This window comes from Mollisia scopiformis (genome assembly GCF_001500285.1).
Source record: "Mollisia scopiformis unplaced genomic scaffold LY89scaffold_12, whole genome shotgun sequence".
Classification (NCBI taxonomy): domain Eukaryota; kingdom Fungi; phylum Ascomycota; class Leotiomycetes; order Helotiales; family Mollisiaceae; genus Mollisia; species Mollisia scopiformis.
Genome location: NW_017263592.1, coordinates 806,649 through 821,068, shown reverse-complemented (window position 1 = coordinate 821,068; position 14,420 = coordinate 806,649). Strand labels below are relative to the sequence as shown.

Below are 14,420 nucleotides of genomic sequence, written 5' to 3'. Positions count from 1 at the left end.
TGATTTTACTCATTGGCTTCTCTCGCTATGCATCCATCCAACAAATGAAAGTGCTGTAGTCTAGCCTTAGCCTGACGCGTACTGGGACCAAAGTCCCAAATCTATGTACACATGCGTAATTACATGAAAGAAACTCGTCTCATTGGCCTTAATCCTCCCCGGACACTGATATGCATCTCCTCACTCATGACTTCTTCTCTTTTTCCTGCTTTTGCTCTTCTCTCGCTTGCGCGGCAGCTTCAGCTGCTTTTCTTTTACCAGCCCGATACTTCTCCATCTTTTCTCCCACATATCTCCACGTTCTCGAGAAACCTGCGGTTATCCCGCTTTTTAAGCTCTGGCTGGTACTGGGCCAACTGATAGTACTTTTGATAACTCCTCGGACTTCAGCTCGCAAGTCCTCCGGAGGTTCGCTTGCGATCCTTCTTTCGAATCCACCGCCTTCTCTCCTATTGATTCTTGTTGCATCTTCATCAGCAGAAGCCTCAAGCATTTTGTTGAACTCCAATTGAGGAATTTGAAACTTCTTCTGATACTGGAAATATAACTTTGATCGGAAAGCTTTCGGTAATCGTCTCACCATATTACCTCTCTTCACAGGATCCATGTCTTGGGCAAGTTGCACATTTGCAGATGGATCGTCCGCCCAGTCTGGATTCGAGCATTTCGAGTCGTTAAATTTAACGTTGGGAAGGTTGTCGACTAGTGGAGCATACAGTCTTCGGAAATTGTGAAGGTTGTTACCGACGATATTCGCGACTTTGGATGGGTCCTCAGTCGGTAGAGCCATTCTGGGATCTCCCATGTAGCTGATGCTGGCGATTGTTCCATATAATTCCAATTCCGTAAATGTTGGAGGTAGCAGTAATAACGCTGTCCGTAATGCAGAAATCAGATTGACTTGATTTGCAAGACGCACTCTGGGGTCATCCCTTAAGATTTTGACTGGTTTCTGCAATCGTCCTGCAAGGTATAATGTAGTCCATTCCGACAAATCTGTACACAACGTATCCAAATTCACAACTCCATACTTTATAAGTGTCCCGTTGACCGTCACATAAGGGTTGAAATATACGCCAGCTCCCCATTTCTCCTGTACTGCTGATACTGCGCCCGACCCAAGAGACCCAAGAGCAGAATAGTGATTTCGATGTTGTGTGAGGTTCAGAGAATGCCAATGCTGGGTATAAGAAACACCAAATATAAAATCGATCATCTTCGGGGTACCGCCCTGCGCTTTTTGCACCGCCAGTGGAGCTTTCGGGTGGATCGAGGTAGCGCTCGATGGCGTTATCGCAGACTTTAGAAGAAAGTGCTGTTAGCATTGCTGTATTTGCACATTGGGATGAAAAGACCTGGATGGAAGAAAGAAGCCAGGCTGGGAATGGTTGAACGTACTGGCTTGGATTGAGGAAACACGCCAGATCCATAGGCAAACGCATATCGAATGGGTGCTCGAAACTGCCACAGTATTTGTCTAAGTGCTTCCTTGAACTCATCGTTGATCACAATATGCTGGTTGACGCCGAAGTTAGAATGTGGCAGCTCGGAGAATTGTGAAATATCGTAATTAGGGTTGTCTTCCCAATCAGGAGGCGGAGTTGCCGTAGGACTCGGCTTTGACGGTACAGACGGTTTTGATGAAGCTGAATCCGATGCAGATTCCTTTGCTGAGATTTCTTGTGAGCTCGTTGTAGCAGATTCCTTGGGTGCTTGGGATGCCAGAAATCGTCTCGGTGAGGGGTAGGTGGATCGGATGGGTCGGAAGGAGGTTGATTTTGAGGGCAATATATGGTACGGACGGCCAGAAGACCTCAAGGTAGTCTGCCATGAAGTTGTTAGCTATGGCATGTGATAGACTATAGAGGAATGCGCTGAATGCTTACAGTAAGGTGTCGCAAGGCCATTGTCCGGTCTTGTTGGGATATCTATCCCATCTGAGCGTGTTTGATAGTTCCGTATTGGCAGCAGATGCTGCAAAATTGTCACCGGTAGTCAAGAGCCATGTGTCTGTTGCAGTTGTTGAAGTGAAAGCTGGATTTTGCAGAGCAGTTGTCAACATTCGCTAAGCCTATTTTAATCCCCGCGGTGGCTTCTTAGCCCCGGATCCAGGAACCGCAAACCCCGAAACAACTGCATGATAAATGCCTGTCAAGTTCTCCTTGGTTGTTTTTTCTTCTGACATGATGCATTATATTCGAGGATGGTTTGAGCTTCACTGTCCGGAAAATTTATGAGCGAGGAGTGTATGTTGTAATTCTCGGCGTGTTGATTTTGACTGTCAACTCGGTCCGCAAGGTACGGCCCGTGTTGGGGCAAGAGCAAACTTTCTCAATCGATAGCCTCTGTGAATGCGACTTTTATAGATGAGAAACATGGGCTAAGTTGAGAATCCCTCTTGTCTGTTTCTAATCATCGAGCAATTATTCTCGTTTCATGGCCAACAATCTCATTGTCACTTTGGACACTTAGCTGAAATCTGTCCAATGACAACCGCTCTTAATGCTACCAAGACTGTCACTCTGTAAAGTTTATGCTTTAAAATATTGGTCTAGCTCTTTGAGAATCCTATGATGTGTTGACTGATATAGTACTCAATTGTGCAAGAGAAATACATACAATTGAGCTTTGAAACTAGACATATGACGGGTCAGAAAAGTGAAGAAAGGAAGAGTCATAATAATTTTACTACACGGCCAGTTCTTGACGCACAAGTCTTTGCATACGTCAAGGATCTTGATCGATGGCCGTGTGACTATTATAGATTATGGAATATCGAACTCCACAGTATATATCTAGAATCCTTTCTTTAACGTGTTTTGAGACCGCACCTTCTAAGACGAGATTTACGATCCTTGCAATCGATAGTGACTGCCAGCTCGGGATGAACTTTAAAAGATCAAAAATTCAACGCTGTTTTGCAGGAACTGGATGCAAAATCTCCTGCTACGGTACTCGCACTGTAAATGAGACTGCTGAAAACGCTTCACCCCGCCAACAAAGAAATCTGTTGTCATCGCGCACGTGACACCCCTTCAACCGCGAATTGTATCGAGATATTTTCTTGCGACAACCGCAACACCAACAACAACTAAGGCGTGGAAGACGCCTCGGAAAGTGACGAGATGAGGGCGCACACCCCTCAGCAGGGGAATGATGCCTCTCGTCGGAGAAGCTCTATTACGAGCGCCCACAGAACGAGTATGGGCAGCAGTATTCCGAGAGTACAATCTAGGGTAAGCCAGTTACACTCTGCACGAGCAGACCTCTGTCGCACTTCAGTACAGGAGTCGAAGCTGACCATAACGCAAGATTGCTGCTGGACGCGCTGCTTCCAGCAATCAGCCTACCTTCGACTTCCTTACAGGTGCGGAACTGAGACCTGGGTCGCGCGGTGAACCTTTTCGACAATCTGCACGAGTAGTTTCTGGAGGCAACAAGGATCTCCCTCTGTTTGAGACCGAAACCGAGAGGGAAAAGCGGCATAAGGAGTTAGAGGAGCTGAAGGCGGAGGTCAAGACGTTGAAATACACAATTGACAATCACAAACAAGAAGAGGAGCTTTCCAAGCTTAGACAAGAGAGTGAGCTTCGAGATGTACGACGAAAAGCAGAGGAAGATTTTAAGAAAATGCAAGCGGCGGATTCGGAGAAGGCAAAAGCAGTCAGGCAGCATGAATTGTTGCTGAAGGAAGTCACCGAGGTCCGGGACGCTGCTAGTAACGAGAAAGCTGCTTTGGAGCGGCGTTTGCACGAAATCGAAGACGGCAAACGGCTCTTGGAAGAAGAAATCGAAGATGTCAGGTCAGAAAAAGAAGAGACCTTACGAACCATTGAGAGGAAAATCGCCGAGATTGAGTCGAGAAACGAGACTTTGCAACGAACAGTCGAGGAGTTGCAACAAGACTCAGACCGAAGAGAGGCGCTACTCCAAGATGCACAACAACAGCTATCAGAGAAAGAGAATGCATATGGCTCGTTGGAAGCAGAAAATATACGATTAAAGGCACAGACCGGAGATGCAGACACCTTGGCAATCATCAAGAGGGAGCTAAGTGAGCAAGTCACTCATATCCGAAAGCTTGAGGTCAACAATCGAGAGCAAGCCGCAGAACTGAAGCACTTCAAGCGACTACACAAGGCCGTTGAAGTAGTCGAAGAAGAGAAGCGGACACTGCAAAGAAAGCTTGATGCTGTCGAAGGTCTCGAGAACGAGCTTGGTGAAGCGCGAATCCAAAGACAAAGATTGGAGGACGAACAGCTGGCTTGGACTGGGTTTCTTGAGAGCCAGGCTGGTTCTGATGGCCAACTCGAGTTCGATTCGCCCGAAGCTATTGCGCGAGCTCTTGTCGCAGAGAGGTTACAGACTGCTTCATTAGTCGAGAGAGTTGGAGCTATTGAAGCTGAGCTGTCTACGAAGGATAGCACCATCCAGAGTCTTGAGGAAGAGAAATCAAAATTCAGCGAGCAGCTCGAGAAGGTGAAGTCGACCAATGGTACAGTTACCAATAGCAAGACGCATATGCGTCTTGAGCGACAGAAAGCTCTAGCTATCAAGGAAGCAGAGTACCTTCGTGCGCAACTGAAGACCTACGATACAGAAGACACAACATTCCAACCAGAGACCGTTGATGAAGCTAAGATCAAGCGAATTCAGGAGCTTGAGGACATGGTAGAACAGTACCGTGGAGAAGTCCAAACCCTTAATACTGAGCTCTCAACTCGGGAGCCCTTGCCACTCGCACCTCAGTCTCCTGCCAAACGTCCTCACGACGACTCGGAAGACAACGAACGTGTAGGCCAGCTCTTACGAAAGAAACGTAAGCTTGAAGACGAGTTTTCCACTCTTCAAAACTCAACCAAGCTGCTCCAGAAAGAGCTCTCTGTCACCAAAGAACGTTTGACCGCTGCATCACAACAATCCAAAACTCGCATTCTCTCACTTCGCTCGAATCCAACCTCGGATTTCGAAGCCATCAAACTCTCTACCTTGAATGCCCTGCGCCAAGAAAATGCCGATCTTCTCGCTCGCCTCCTATCCCCCGATGCAAACATCGAATCCGTGCCCCTTTCAACCCTAAAGGCCTCGCAACGCGACGTCGACGACGCTAAAGCTGCCTTGGCCTCCGAGAAGAAGCGAAATGACCGTCTGATGAAGGTCTGGGGAGCAAAATCCACTGAGTTCCGCAACCTAGTCATATCCCTCCTCGGCTGGGACGTCGTATTCATGAAAGACGGCAAGATGCGCGTAACAAGCTTCTTCTACCCCAGCAAAGGCGACGATGAGAATAGCATCGTCTTTGACGGCGAAAAGGGGACGATGAAGATCAGCGGTGGCCCCGAAAGCGCGTTTGCGGTCAAGATTAGCGATCAGATTAAGTTCTGGGTCAAGGAGAGAGGATGTATTCCTGGGTTCCTGGCGGCGTTGACGTTGGAGTTCTGGGAGGAGGCGAATAATGATGGGACTTTGAGGGTTGACTAGCCTTGGTCATATGGGGCCTATTTGAGTATGAAGAGATGAGGATGTGACACAGGGTTGCTATGTATATTGCTTGTACTTGCTAATGACTGCATTCGCATGGCGTTTGGCGGAATTTGGGGCGGTGGATATTTTGAAGCACAGTAATCACTAGCTCACCATTGCTAAGCTGAGCAAATGAAAAGATCTCATATTCTCATGAATTGAATTGCAATACCACAATCCACAAGCCGTGCATCTAAACTCCCAGACGCCATAAAGTTCACTACGTATTTATATACTGCTCGTCACCAACAAACCCATATTAATCATTCAAGATATTCAACGCCTTCTAAGGCCTGCATGGCTCTTGTCCCCTCCGTCTCAAACAACCCTACCATTCTCTCACACTCTCCTTTCAGCTTCTCCTCGGCTACTTCGGCATTATACTTAATCCACTCTTCAACAGTCATCTTCTTCTCTGGACTGGTCAACACTCCATTTTTAGCCTTTTCTATCGCACCACCGAAAATATTTCCAGTGTTCTCGCCGCTAGGGGATTTCATGAAGACGGCATCCAGATCAACGGCTGTCCAAGGAACATTGGATTGGAGACCGGCAATGATATTGCGTTTTGAGGGCGATAGCATTCCGGGTGTCGCATCTGCGAGTGGGATACGTCTAGCAGAGGAGTGAGGTGTCACGGTCTTCTTAGTCGCAGCCGACGGTTTGGACGACGGAGGATGGTTCTCGGCGTCAGAAGATTGAGGGGACTGAGACGGAGTCATCTCTTTGGGCGGTGGAGTAGGTGATCGAGGCGATGACGAGGGCATTGCTCCGGGCATTGAAGTCGTCGCTTCAACTGGAGTTGGCTCCTCCGCAGGCTTGGTGTTGACTGACTTCGTCAACATCAGTGGAAGTGGCTCTCTCTGAGCAGAAATCTTCCGTGGCCTGCCTCTCGCTTTGGTCGCTTTGGCTTTTGTAGGCTCTGGAGCCGGCTCCTCTTCCTTCTGTTCGGGCTGTGCTGCATCAGGTTGAGCATAATAAACTTCCTCCGTGACAGTGATTTCCTCTGCGTGGTTTATCTTCATGCCCCTAGCTGAACGAGGTGCTTCCTCAAAATGAGGAGCTTCAGATTCCGAACCTTTGTGGACAATTTCTTCGATGTTCCTGCTTGAGTCTTTCTTACCACCTGTTCCCTTTTTCATGGTACTGCCTCGCCTAGTAGAGCCACCTCTTACAACGGTAGATTGGCTAGCCATGCTTGCGTCGGTCTCGTTGCCAGAATCATTCTCATCTTGTGCAGTCTCGTCATCCATAACAGTATCATTGTCAGCATTATCCATCACAGAGGCCCTTGTAGCTCGCCCAGGAAGTTGTTTTGTTGGTTGGCGTGTTGAGGCTCTTTGTTTCTTGGGAACAACCACTGGAGAAGATTGCTGCATTGAAATGCTGTGCTCAAGTTCAGCTGCAATCTGTTGCGATGCTTCTTCAGCTGCAAGACGTTCTGCTTCCGCTTCTGCTTCTGCTTTCTTAGCTGCAGCACGTTGCTTAGCAGACACCTTTCGAGGCTGCTTTGCTTTGGCACCCTTTGCTTTGGGCAATGGCTTCGATTCCGTCTCCATAGCCTCCAACTCTGCATCGATGACAGCCTCATCAATCCGCACTGGTTCGGTGTCGAACAAGGCATGATTGGTATTCTGAATGTGGCTTGTCGTAGACATCTCTGCGGGTTCCTCTTCATCATCAGTTAGTGATCGAGCAAGACCTGCCTCGAGAGCTCTATCTATCTCATCGTCATCGGGAACAGGCGCTCTCATGGATGCTACAGAGGCGGCTGATGTCTTACGAGATGCTCGACCCTTCCTGCCTGCAGGCTTTGGGAGTTCAGCCTGCCTTATGACAGAATCGTCCATGGCCGTGCTTGCTCTTGTCCGCGTCGCTCTTCGTTTTGGGGGAGGTGCCATGTCCTCCAATGGAGGTACAGACTCAGTATCTTCGTCACTCTTCCTCTTTCTACCTCGAGTTGGCTTCGGTGCTACCTCTACCTTTACTTCGAGGTTATCATCCTCCGGCTCCATTGCAGCCACCACCTCGACCGGTTCACCCTTCTTCGCCCGGGTCCTCTTTGCTGGGGCAGCTTTTTTAGCTTTGCCCATCTTCTTGCCTCGAGTAGTTGCCGTCGCGTTTGTCGCGGTCGTGAGGATACTGTCGTCGTCTTCGGCCGCAAGTTCCGATACTGAAGGTGCTTCCGATGCCACAGTGAGAGCAGATTGGGTCGATAATCGAGAGACCTTGGATGCTCGACCCTTGCCTTTTGTCCTCTTAACTGCTGGACTTTGTTTGTGATTGCTGATGAGAGTAAAGAAGGCACAGTCGCTGGAGCGTTTAAAATGTTCGTCCCTGCGAAAGTTAGAGGTGAAGAAAGTGCGACCTGGAAAACTTACATTGGCTTATCCGCCGGTTCCCACCCATCTAAAGCGAGGGAACAATACACGCACGTGGCCATGTCATCTGAATCTGATGTTGGAGTATATTTCCACCCCGAATCCACCATCTGACGCATGATTAATTCATGCCTCGATGTTGGTGCTCTGGACATCTTACCTGTTTTGTCTTGCATTTCCATCCCTTCTTTCCCTCGTGTGGCCAATGGTCTGCGAAAGTAGCTTTTCGGGCTTCGATCATAGAGCTGCTGGCAGGGTATTGCAGACTCAATTCCTCGTCACCCTTCTCGATCGACGCGACAATAGCCCATCCACAGTTTGGAGAGAGTTTGAGATGTTCGGCCAGGGGATCATCGTCCTCTTCCCATCCATCGAGGTTTTTATGACAAAGAAAGCAGGCAACGTTATCGGGATTGCTTTGAGTGGGATGGTAGAAGAAGCCTGCTCTAGCAAGCTGAACGCGTGTCAGCTCTTGATAAAGTGCAGTGGAAACAGGTAACACGCACTTCTTCTCCAGTCATAAACTTGTGCGGCCATTTAATAGATTTCGAACCCTTTGTACTCGCATTCGAAGCACGTCTCTTTGCTAATTGATGCGCGGTCTGGAACGATGACAGCCGACTATCGTATGTAAAGTATTGATCTGCGATTGCGGAAGAACCCATTTTGAAGCCCGCCGGTTGTAATTTGATGATTATGAGGATCTTGTCGTCTGAGCTATCAATGCTACTGAGACATGAAGCTTGTGATTTGAATCTCGCAGCGGGTCGCGCTCTTGGAGGACCGATTTTGTGTTAATGTGGCAATACTTCCTTTGAATCACTGCATTAGCTTATGCTCAGGAGGCTCGATGTCGAAGGCTGAGAAGAATGCGCAAAGTTGTAGTGTGTTGAGCTGGGGAGTGTTCGAAGGTTGCAATCGCGTGGTGGGTTTGTTGACATTGTATCTGCCGTGGTACACCGCCTTGATAAAGCATACTTATCCACGTGACTTTATTGTTATTGCTCCCAGACAATATCTTGGTACCTGGTGCACTAAGTAGGGACGATATATGCATATCGATTTCCTCTGGGTTTCAAACTATCGAACCTCTATTTAGACCCTAAAACTTATTCGTCATTTGAGAGAGAAAAATATTGGATATCACATGATCATTCACGTTAAAAATTTCATTCGATCCGTTAACATATACCAAAAGTTTGATATAATTCTTATCCTATGCAGAAAGCAACTATGCAATGTACTCCAAAATCAGACCACATTCCACTTTCAACATGCCTTCACCTATGCCGGGCAAAAAATGCAAGATTTTGAACGAGCGTAGCCAAGCTCTCAACCCTCCGAAAGCTCACTTGGTGCCTAGCCTACCGTAAGCATTATCACCTATATACAAGGCTGTACTGTCACTAACACTTCTGCCATTGGACACCAACGACGAATTCCACCTTGCCATCAACAGAGTCTTCAGTCAGAAGACCGCTTCCGCTACTTGGGCCCGTCAAGCGAACTTGGGAGTTAATGTTCAGGGGTAGTGCAGCGCCGCAAGGAGACCAGATGGTGGATGCGAATGGAATGCTGTCGGACACTTCATAATCACCGCTGGTTGGCCCCTTGAAGGTTGTCGAGGATGATGCTTGAGTTGAGGCTACTCGAGTCAGTTATTGGTCTGGTGAGATCTCAAGGAGGAAACATACATCCAGAGAAATAGTAAGTAGCAGATTGCACACCATTGACTCCAGCCGTGAGGTCGGCGTAGCCACGGAAGGTCGTGCCAAGGACGCTGTATTGGAAACCAGATGGGTACTGAAGGTTGACGTTCAGTTGGCAGTTCTTTCGGTTTTCTGTTACAGCAACACCGGTACCGAGAGAAGCGACAAAGGTGTCGAAAATGATAGTGAAGCTATACATCACTTAGTAACTTGGCCAAAAAGCATTGCCCGTCGAGAGAGAGACGAACGTTGTACGGTCTGTTGAGATGAACGAACCCACAGAGCCTTGCGGGCATCCAGTTCCGCCATAAGAAATTGAATTGATCGTTACTTGAGATGGGTCTGGGCCAGTGCTATTTTGCGTAGGAACACCGAGGTTGATACCCAAGGTAGGAGGATCGGCTTCAGCTCTCGCTGCAGGTGCAGCAAGTGCAGTAGCGGCGAGGATAAGAACGGAGAAGATTGTGTACATGTTGACGGTTTAGAGTGTATGTTTGAAGAAGTATAGGAAACTTGGGAAGCTAAGAAGAAGATGTGTTGATGGTGGTGTGAGAATTCATTATGGGGATATCTGTGGGTCTTTATATATGTTTCCGGAGCTGCAGACCTGACTGTGAAGAACGGACGATTGCCACCCGTGTCAGTACTGCAGACTAGGTCGAGAAGTCTCTCCTGATGTGTAAGTGGATCTTCGACTAGCATTGTGCCTATACCCATGCTCATCTCCGCATTCCCATGAGAAAACAGCTGCTCGGTTGCCCCGCAGCAATATGGTGAAAGATCGTGGTGGCAAGAGACGCATGGGCTGACAGGTAGATACGAGATGCGAGATGCTGGAACGGATCGGATAAAATGCAGGCGAGGGAGAGAATGTAGTAACGTTCTGTATTGAAGCACGATGGAGCTGAGTCGAGATGCGAAGTGAAGACTTCGGCACAGAGAAATCCTTGTCTCTGCGGCTTCAAAGGCGTAAAAACGTGGCTTGAGAAGTTCTTGTGACTGAGTTTGATATGGTGAGTATAGTGTTCTAGATTGGAATAGTTCTATGTATAGAATCAGAGTAAGCTTAAAGGATGGTGTGGTTGGGAAGACCAATGAAATTCTGATCCAGTGCGGCAGAAAGTATACTGTACATCCGGAACGGGCGAGTTGAAATGAGCGAAAAGAAAGACCTCAGGAACCAGGAATCGGATCGAGACCACTGGAATGAAGGACAATTGTGAATAATGTTAAATCTCCTATGCTCGTTCAATATAATCATACGCTATGAACAATGGCATAAACTTTAGCTATGTGAATTGACCAAGTAATTTTCTAATTGGCACGTCTTTCATATGACCATATTCTTCTGTGATCAGATTAAGGTATGTGGCTTGATCTCAGGGTACCCACCCTCGCAGGAGTTCCACCTCGCGGGCAGGTACCCCGCCAACGAGGGGTTGGGGGAGATGACAGGACCTCCAAAGACCGAAACAAATTGCCGACTAGTTTCAAAAGCGCTGTTTGTCAAATCTTTGCGGAAGATCTAGGTCTCCTGTGTAAAGTCAATCATCCAACGGACTGGCCTCCTCGCGTCCATGGTAGTGGCAATTGCATGAGCGGTGAGGCCGAATATACTTTCTTGTCATCCTCGGCTTGAAGCCGTTGAACAAGCTCTCGTCTGCACTTTTCCAGGGGATAGGCGAAAGGTCCGAAGAAATTGATTGTATGCAGCTGGAACGCTCCGGAATTGGCATTTTTGATATTCGACATAGATTGAGCTGAGCTGGGATGAATTAAGGTAAAGGTTAGAGGAAGGCTAGGCCGAAACAAGAATGGCGTCCGCCTGGTCCTTGTGGGGAATGAGCAGGGCTGGGCTGTCACCATCCTGCGACGCCAATCTTCCGGCAATCTACAAATATTTGCCTAAGCTGCATTTTCAACCCGACACATTGTATCTCGACACCACATTGGTTTTGTTGGCCCAGTAGGTCATTATCAAACCCAGCCACAAAGTGCGAGACTGCCAGGAACGGTCCAACTGGGCTTGATCAGTACGGGCTAGAGTGTTGCGATGGCTCAGGGTGAATTACATGTTCAGCCTGCAGTCTTGGTTCTTGGAACAAGCGTTCTATTTTAAGCAACGTTCGGAGAACGCCTCATGTGTTTCTATGACTTTCGTCGCATCTTTCATGACATCCCGTTCCTTGTCCTGGTTTCTCTCCGATCTTTCTCATGGCCTAGTGGTTGTGAGAGATGCCGCCCTGCTGCCCCACAGTCGCGCAACAGAACTACGTCGGACTGTCCGGGAGGAAGCTATATGATGAAATCATATGATTAGACGACGCGGCGAGAGCTATTGTTGGTGTCAATATAATTTCAGATGAACTCCCGACTAGTTTTGTCCTTGGCATCGAAGTCACGCTCACTTCTTTATTGAAAGCATCATGGATATTTCCAGCACGCACGATCCTCCAACTGAACGACAGACAAAGCTGTAACGTTTCGGAGGACATCCGTCCTTGGAGAAACTGAAGTCTCGGTCAATCAAATCCGCCTTGGCACAAAGTCCTGGCCGGGGTGATGTCAATGCTCACGATCTAGATCATCTCCAATGAGGTGCTCTGTGGAACTTGCGCGTTAAGAACGGATTGATCTCGTTCAGACTTGTTCTTGTTGTTCAGATGCTAATCATAGAAGTAAGTCCAGGTGCATCACTTCTCGCTTCTGCGGAAGCAGATGCTCGACATGAGGTTCGAGAATTCGAGTGCTGATGATGTGTATTACGCATTGTTGTTTACAGCTGATGGTCAACTATCGGTTGTCGGCCGGACACCTTGCTTTGACAACTGAATAAGTTGATGCCGTGAGAGTACACGTGGTCTGCGATAAATATAGATTCTCGGCGAGTATCCCGCCCCGATGATCCGGGGAAAAGAGTATTGCGTGGCTGGCTTTGATATCAGCCTCAAGTTATGTCTTGACTTTGTCTACACGCACGGCTAGAAAGGCGTGTCGTGTCACGTGTACCGATTTCCAAACGGTTCTCAAATCCATTTTGTATTCTCAGTCCAGTGCCTTTAACTCTTCAATCTTCGTTATGTTTGTCAAGCAGAATCCCCAGCAATCAAAAGAGAGTTTGAGTTTCACGGTCGCTCTGTTATCTTCTGCGATCATATTCTCATCATTTCACACAAACTCTCCTCGAGTAACCAAAGTTGATGCAGGAGCATATTACTAAAAGTCCTATCATATAATAACCCATTACCAGAAGTCCAAAAGCTTCCACATTTTATCAATGGAGATAATCGTGACAGAAATCACGATTGCTTTACCATCCTTCCTTCTTGGCAAAGCCTTGAGCAGCCTGCATCCCACCCTGCTCAAGCTTTCCCTCGATCCCTCCCGATCCTCCTGAAGACCCTCCCATACCACCGGAGCTTTGGTTTTGTCCTTGTCCCTGTCCTCCCATACCACCACTTTGCCCCATGCTGCTATCGCTGTTGCTGTTGCCTCCATATCCACCTCCGCCTGAAGAGTTGTCGTTGCTCTGTCCTCCATATCCACCACCGGACGAGTTATCGTTGCTTTGTCCCCCTCCATATCCACCACCGCTGGACGAGTTGTCATTTCCTTGTCCTCCTCCATAGCCTCCTGAGCTTTGCTGGTTGCTTGAATCGTCACCCATTCCACTGTTTCCTCCTCCCATGGAGTTATCGCTTGAGCCGTAGCTACCACCCTGCTGTTGGTTGTTGTTATCCATTATGACGGTTGTGTAGAGGTTCTTCGGGGAGCGTTGAGGATGAACTTTAATATTGAGATTGATTGAGTTGAGTAATGATGTTGATGAATGATTATAATAGACCAAAGCCTCAAGACAGCACTCTTATATATCGCTCATAAGCTCCAAACTCAAACCCAGGTAACACACAAGCTCTCTAGAATCTAAAAGCCTCGCCCTCAAACCTCGTCATGACCCCGCGCATCTTACCCCTCTTTTGGAGCCACCGGACAAATAAATTATCCCTTGACCTCTAAAATCCCGTCTGTTACGGCCTTTCTCACGTCTCAAAACCTGTATCCAATACCAAGACACACCACAAAAGCAAGCTCCATCTCGAGCTCACTCCACAAACCAAGCTTTCTCGTCCAACGCAACAAGCCCCACTTACTTCTTTTGATCCAGCCTTTGTCTTTGAAGGCTTATTCGGTTCCATACAAGCTGAAGAGGGGTCTCAAAGCAAGCTTCTCGTCCGAGAACGTCGCATGTGCAAGTGGCGAGAAACCCCCACCTGCCGGATTAAAACAAATCCTCAGCTTGACAAGCCATTGATATCTCGAAGCAGCTCGGAGTCCCTCCCTCCTTTCAGCTCAACTCTTCACAAAGCAAGCTTCTCTTCGTATGTTCAATGGTTGAAGCCAGCTTTCATCCAAGATGGCAACGCCACAAAACCCCACCTACCATTTCAAACCAAGTATCCCCTCAAAACAGAGTCCACCAACCTAACATCCATCTTCAAACCAAGAACCAACGAATCTCACATGTGGTAAACTACCAAAAGCCCGTCCGTCCCTTCGATCCCCACAGCCATGCAAAACATCCACGTTCCAAAACTCTTGTTTCTGAGCCGCATACCCACCTCAGCTCCCCTGTAAATGACATCACCACCCAAATAAAAGCCACAATACTAGGAATAATCAGAAAAAAAGAACATACGATACAAAAAAACGGGTGCCAAGATTTCTGATAGCGGCATGTCTTGCAGGGGAAGAAAACTTGGCAGGGTCTTCCACTATCCGAGACATTGGTCTGATAGGCTTTAGTGGT

General features: G+C 47.9%; 5 protein-coding genes across 5 annotated transcripts; 1 reads left to right on the top strand and 4 right to left on the bottom strand.

The window, feature by feature from the left end:
• Positions 1–7: 7 nt before the first annotated feature.
• Positions 8–2,028, bottom strand: LY89DRAFT_646069 (mitochondrial matrix Mmp37). Its single transcript, XM_018211907.1, has 3 exons — positions 1,887–2,028; positions 1,399–1,824; positions 8–1,300 (listed from the first exon to the last, which is right to left on the bottom strand). Exons 1-3 carry the CDS (start codon positions 1,905–1,907, stop codon positions 185–187), a joined length of 1,563 nt encoding a protein of 520 aa, XP_018071342.1. The 5' UTR covers positions 1,908–2,028; the 3' UTR covers positions 8–184.
• Positions 2,029–3,082: 1,054 nt separating this feature from the next.
• Positions 3,083–5,672, top strand: LY89DRAFT_782213 (MAD-domain-containing protein). Its single transcript, XM_018222558.1, has 2 exons — positions 3,083–3,236; positions 3,313–5,672. The coding sequence occupies exons 1-2, from the start codon at positions 3,126–3,128 to the stop codon at positions 5,479–5,481; spliced, it is 2,280 nt and encodes a 759-aa protein (XP_018071341.1). The 5' UTR covers positions 3,083–3,125; the 3' UTR covers positions 5,482–5,672.
• On the bottom strand, positions 5,664–8,796 carry LY89DRAFT_684973 (BIR-domain-containing protein). Its single transcript, XM_018214994.1, has 4 exons — positions 8,411–8,796; positions 8,065–8,358; positions 7,905–8,014; positions 5,664–7,860 (listed from the first exon to the last, which is right to left on the bottom strand). The coding sequence occupies exons 1-4, from the start codon at positions 8,567–8,569 to the stop codon at positions 5,787–5,789; spliced, it is 2,637 nt and encodes an 878-aa protein (XP_018071340.1). The 5' UTR covers positions 8,570–8,796; the 3' UTR covers positions 5,664–5,786.
• A 514-nt stretch (positions 8,797–9,310) lies between these two features.
• Positions 9,311–10,085, bottom strand: LY89DRAFT_646060 (uncharacterized protein; the record flags this gene model as incomplete). Its single annotated transcript, XM_018211906.1, has 3 exons — positions 9,311–9,549; positions 9,599–9,804; positions 9,862–10,085. 3 exons carry the CDS (start codon positions 10,083–10,085, stop codon positions 9,311–9,313), a joined length of 669 nt encoding a protein of 222 aa, XP_018071339.1.
• A 2,838-nt stretch (positions 10,086–12,923) lies between these two features.
• Positions 12,924–13,355, bottom strand: LY89DRAFT_733976 (uncharacterized protein; the record flags this gene model as incomplete). The annotated part of the gene is made up of 1 exon (XM_018219862.1): positions 12,924–13,355. The coding sequence occupies one exon, from the start codon at positions 13,353–13,355 to the stop codon at positions 12,924–12,926; it is 432 nt and encodes a 143-aa protein (XP_018071338.1).
• Positions 13,356–14,420: the final 1,065 nt, after the last annotated feature.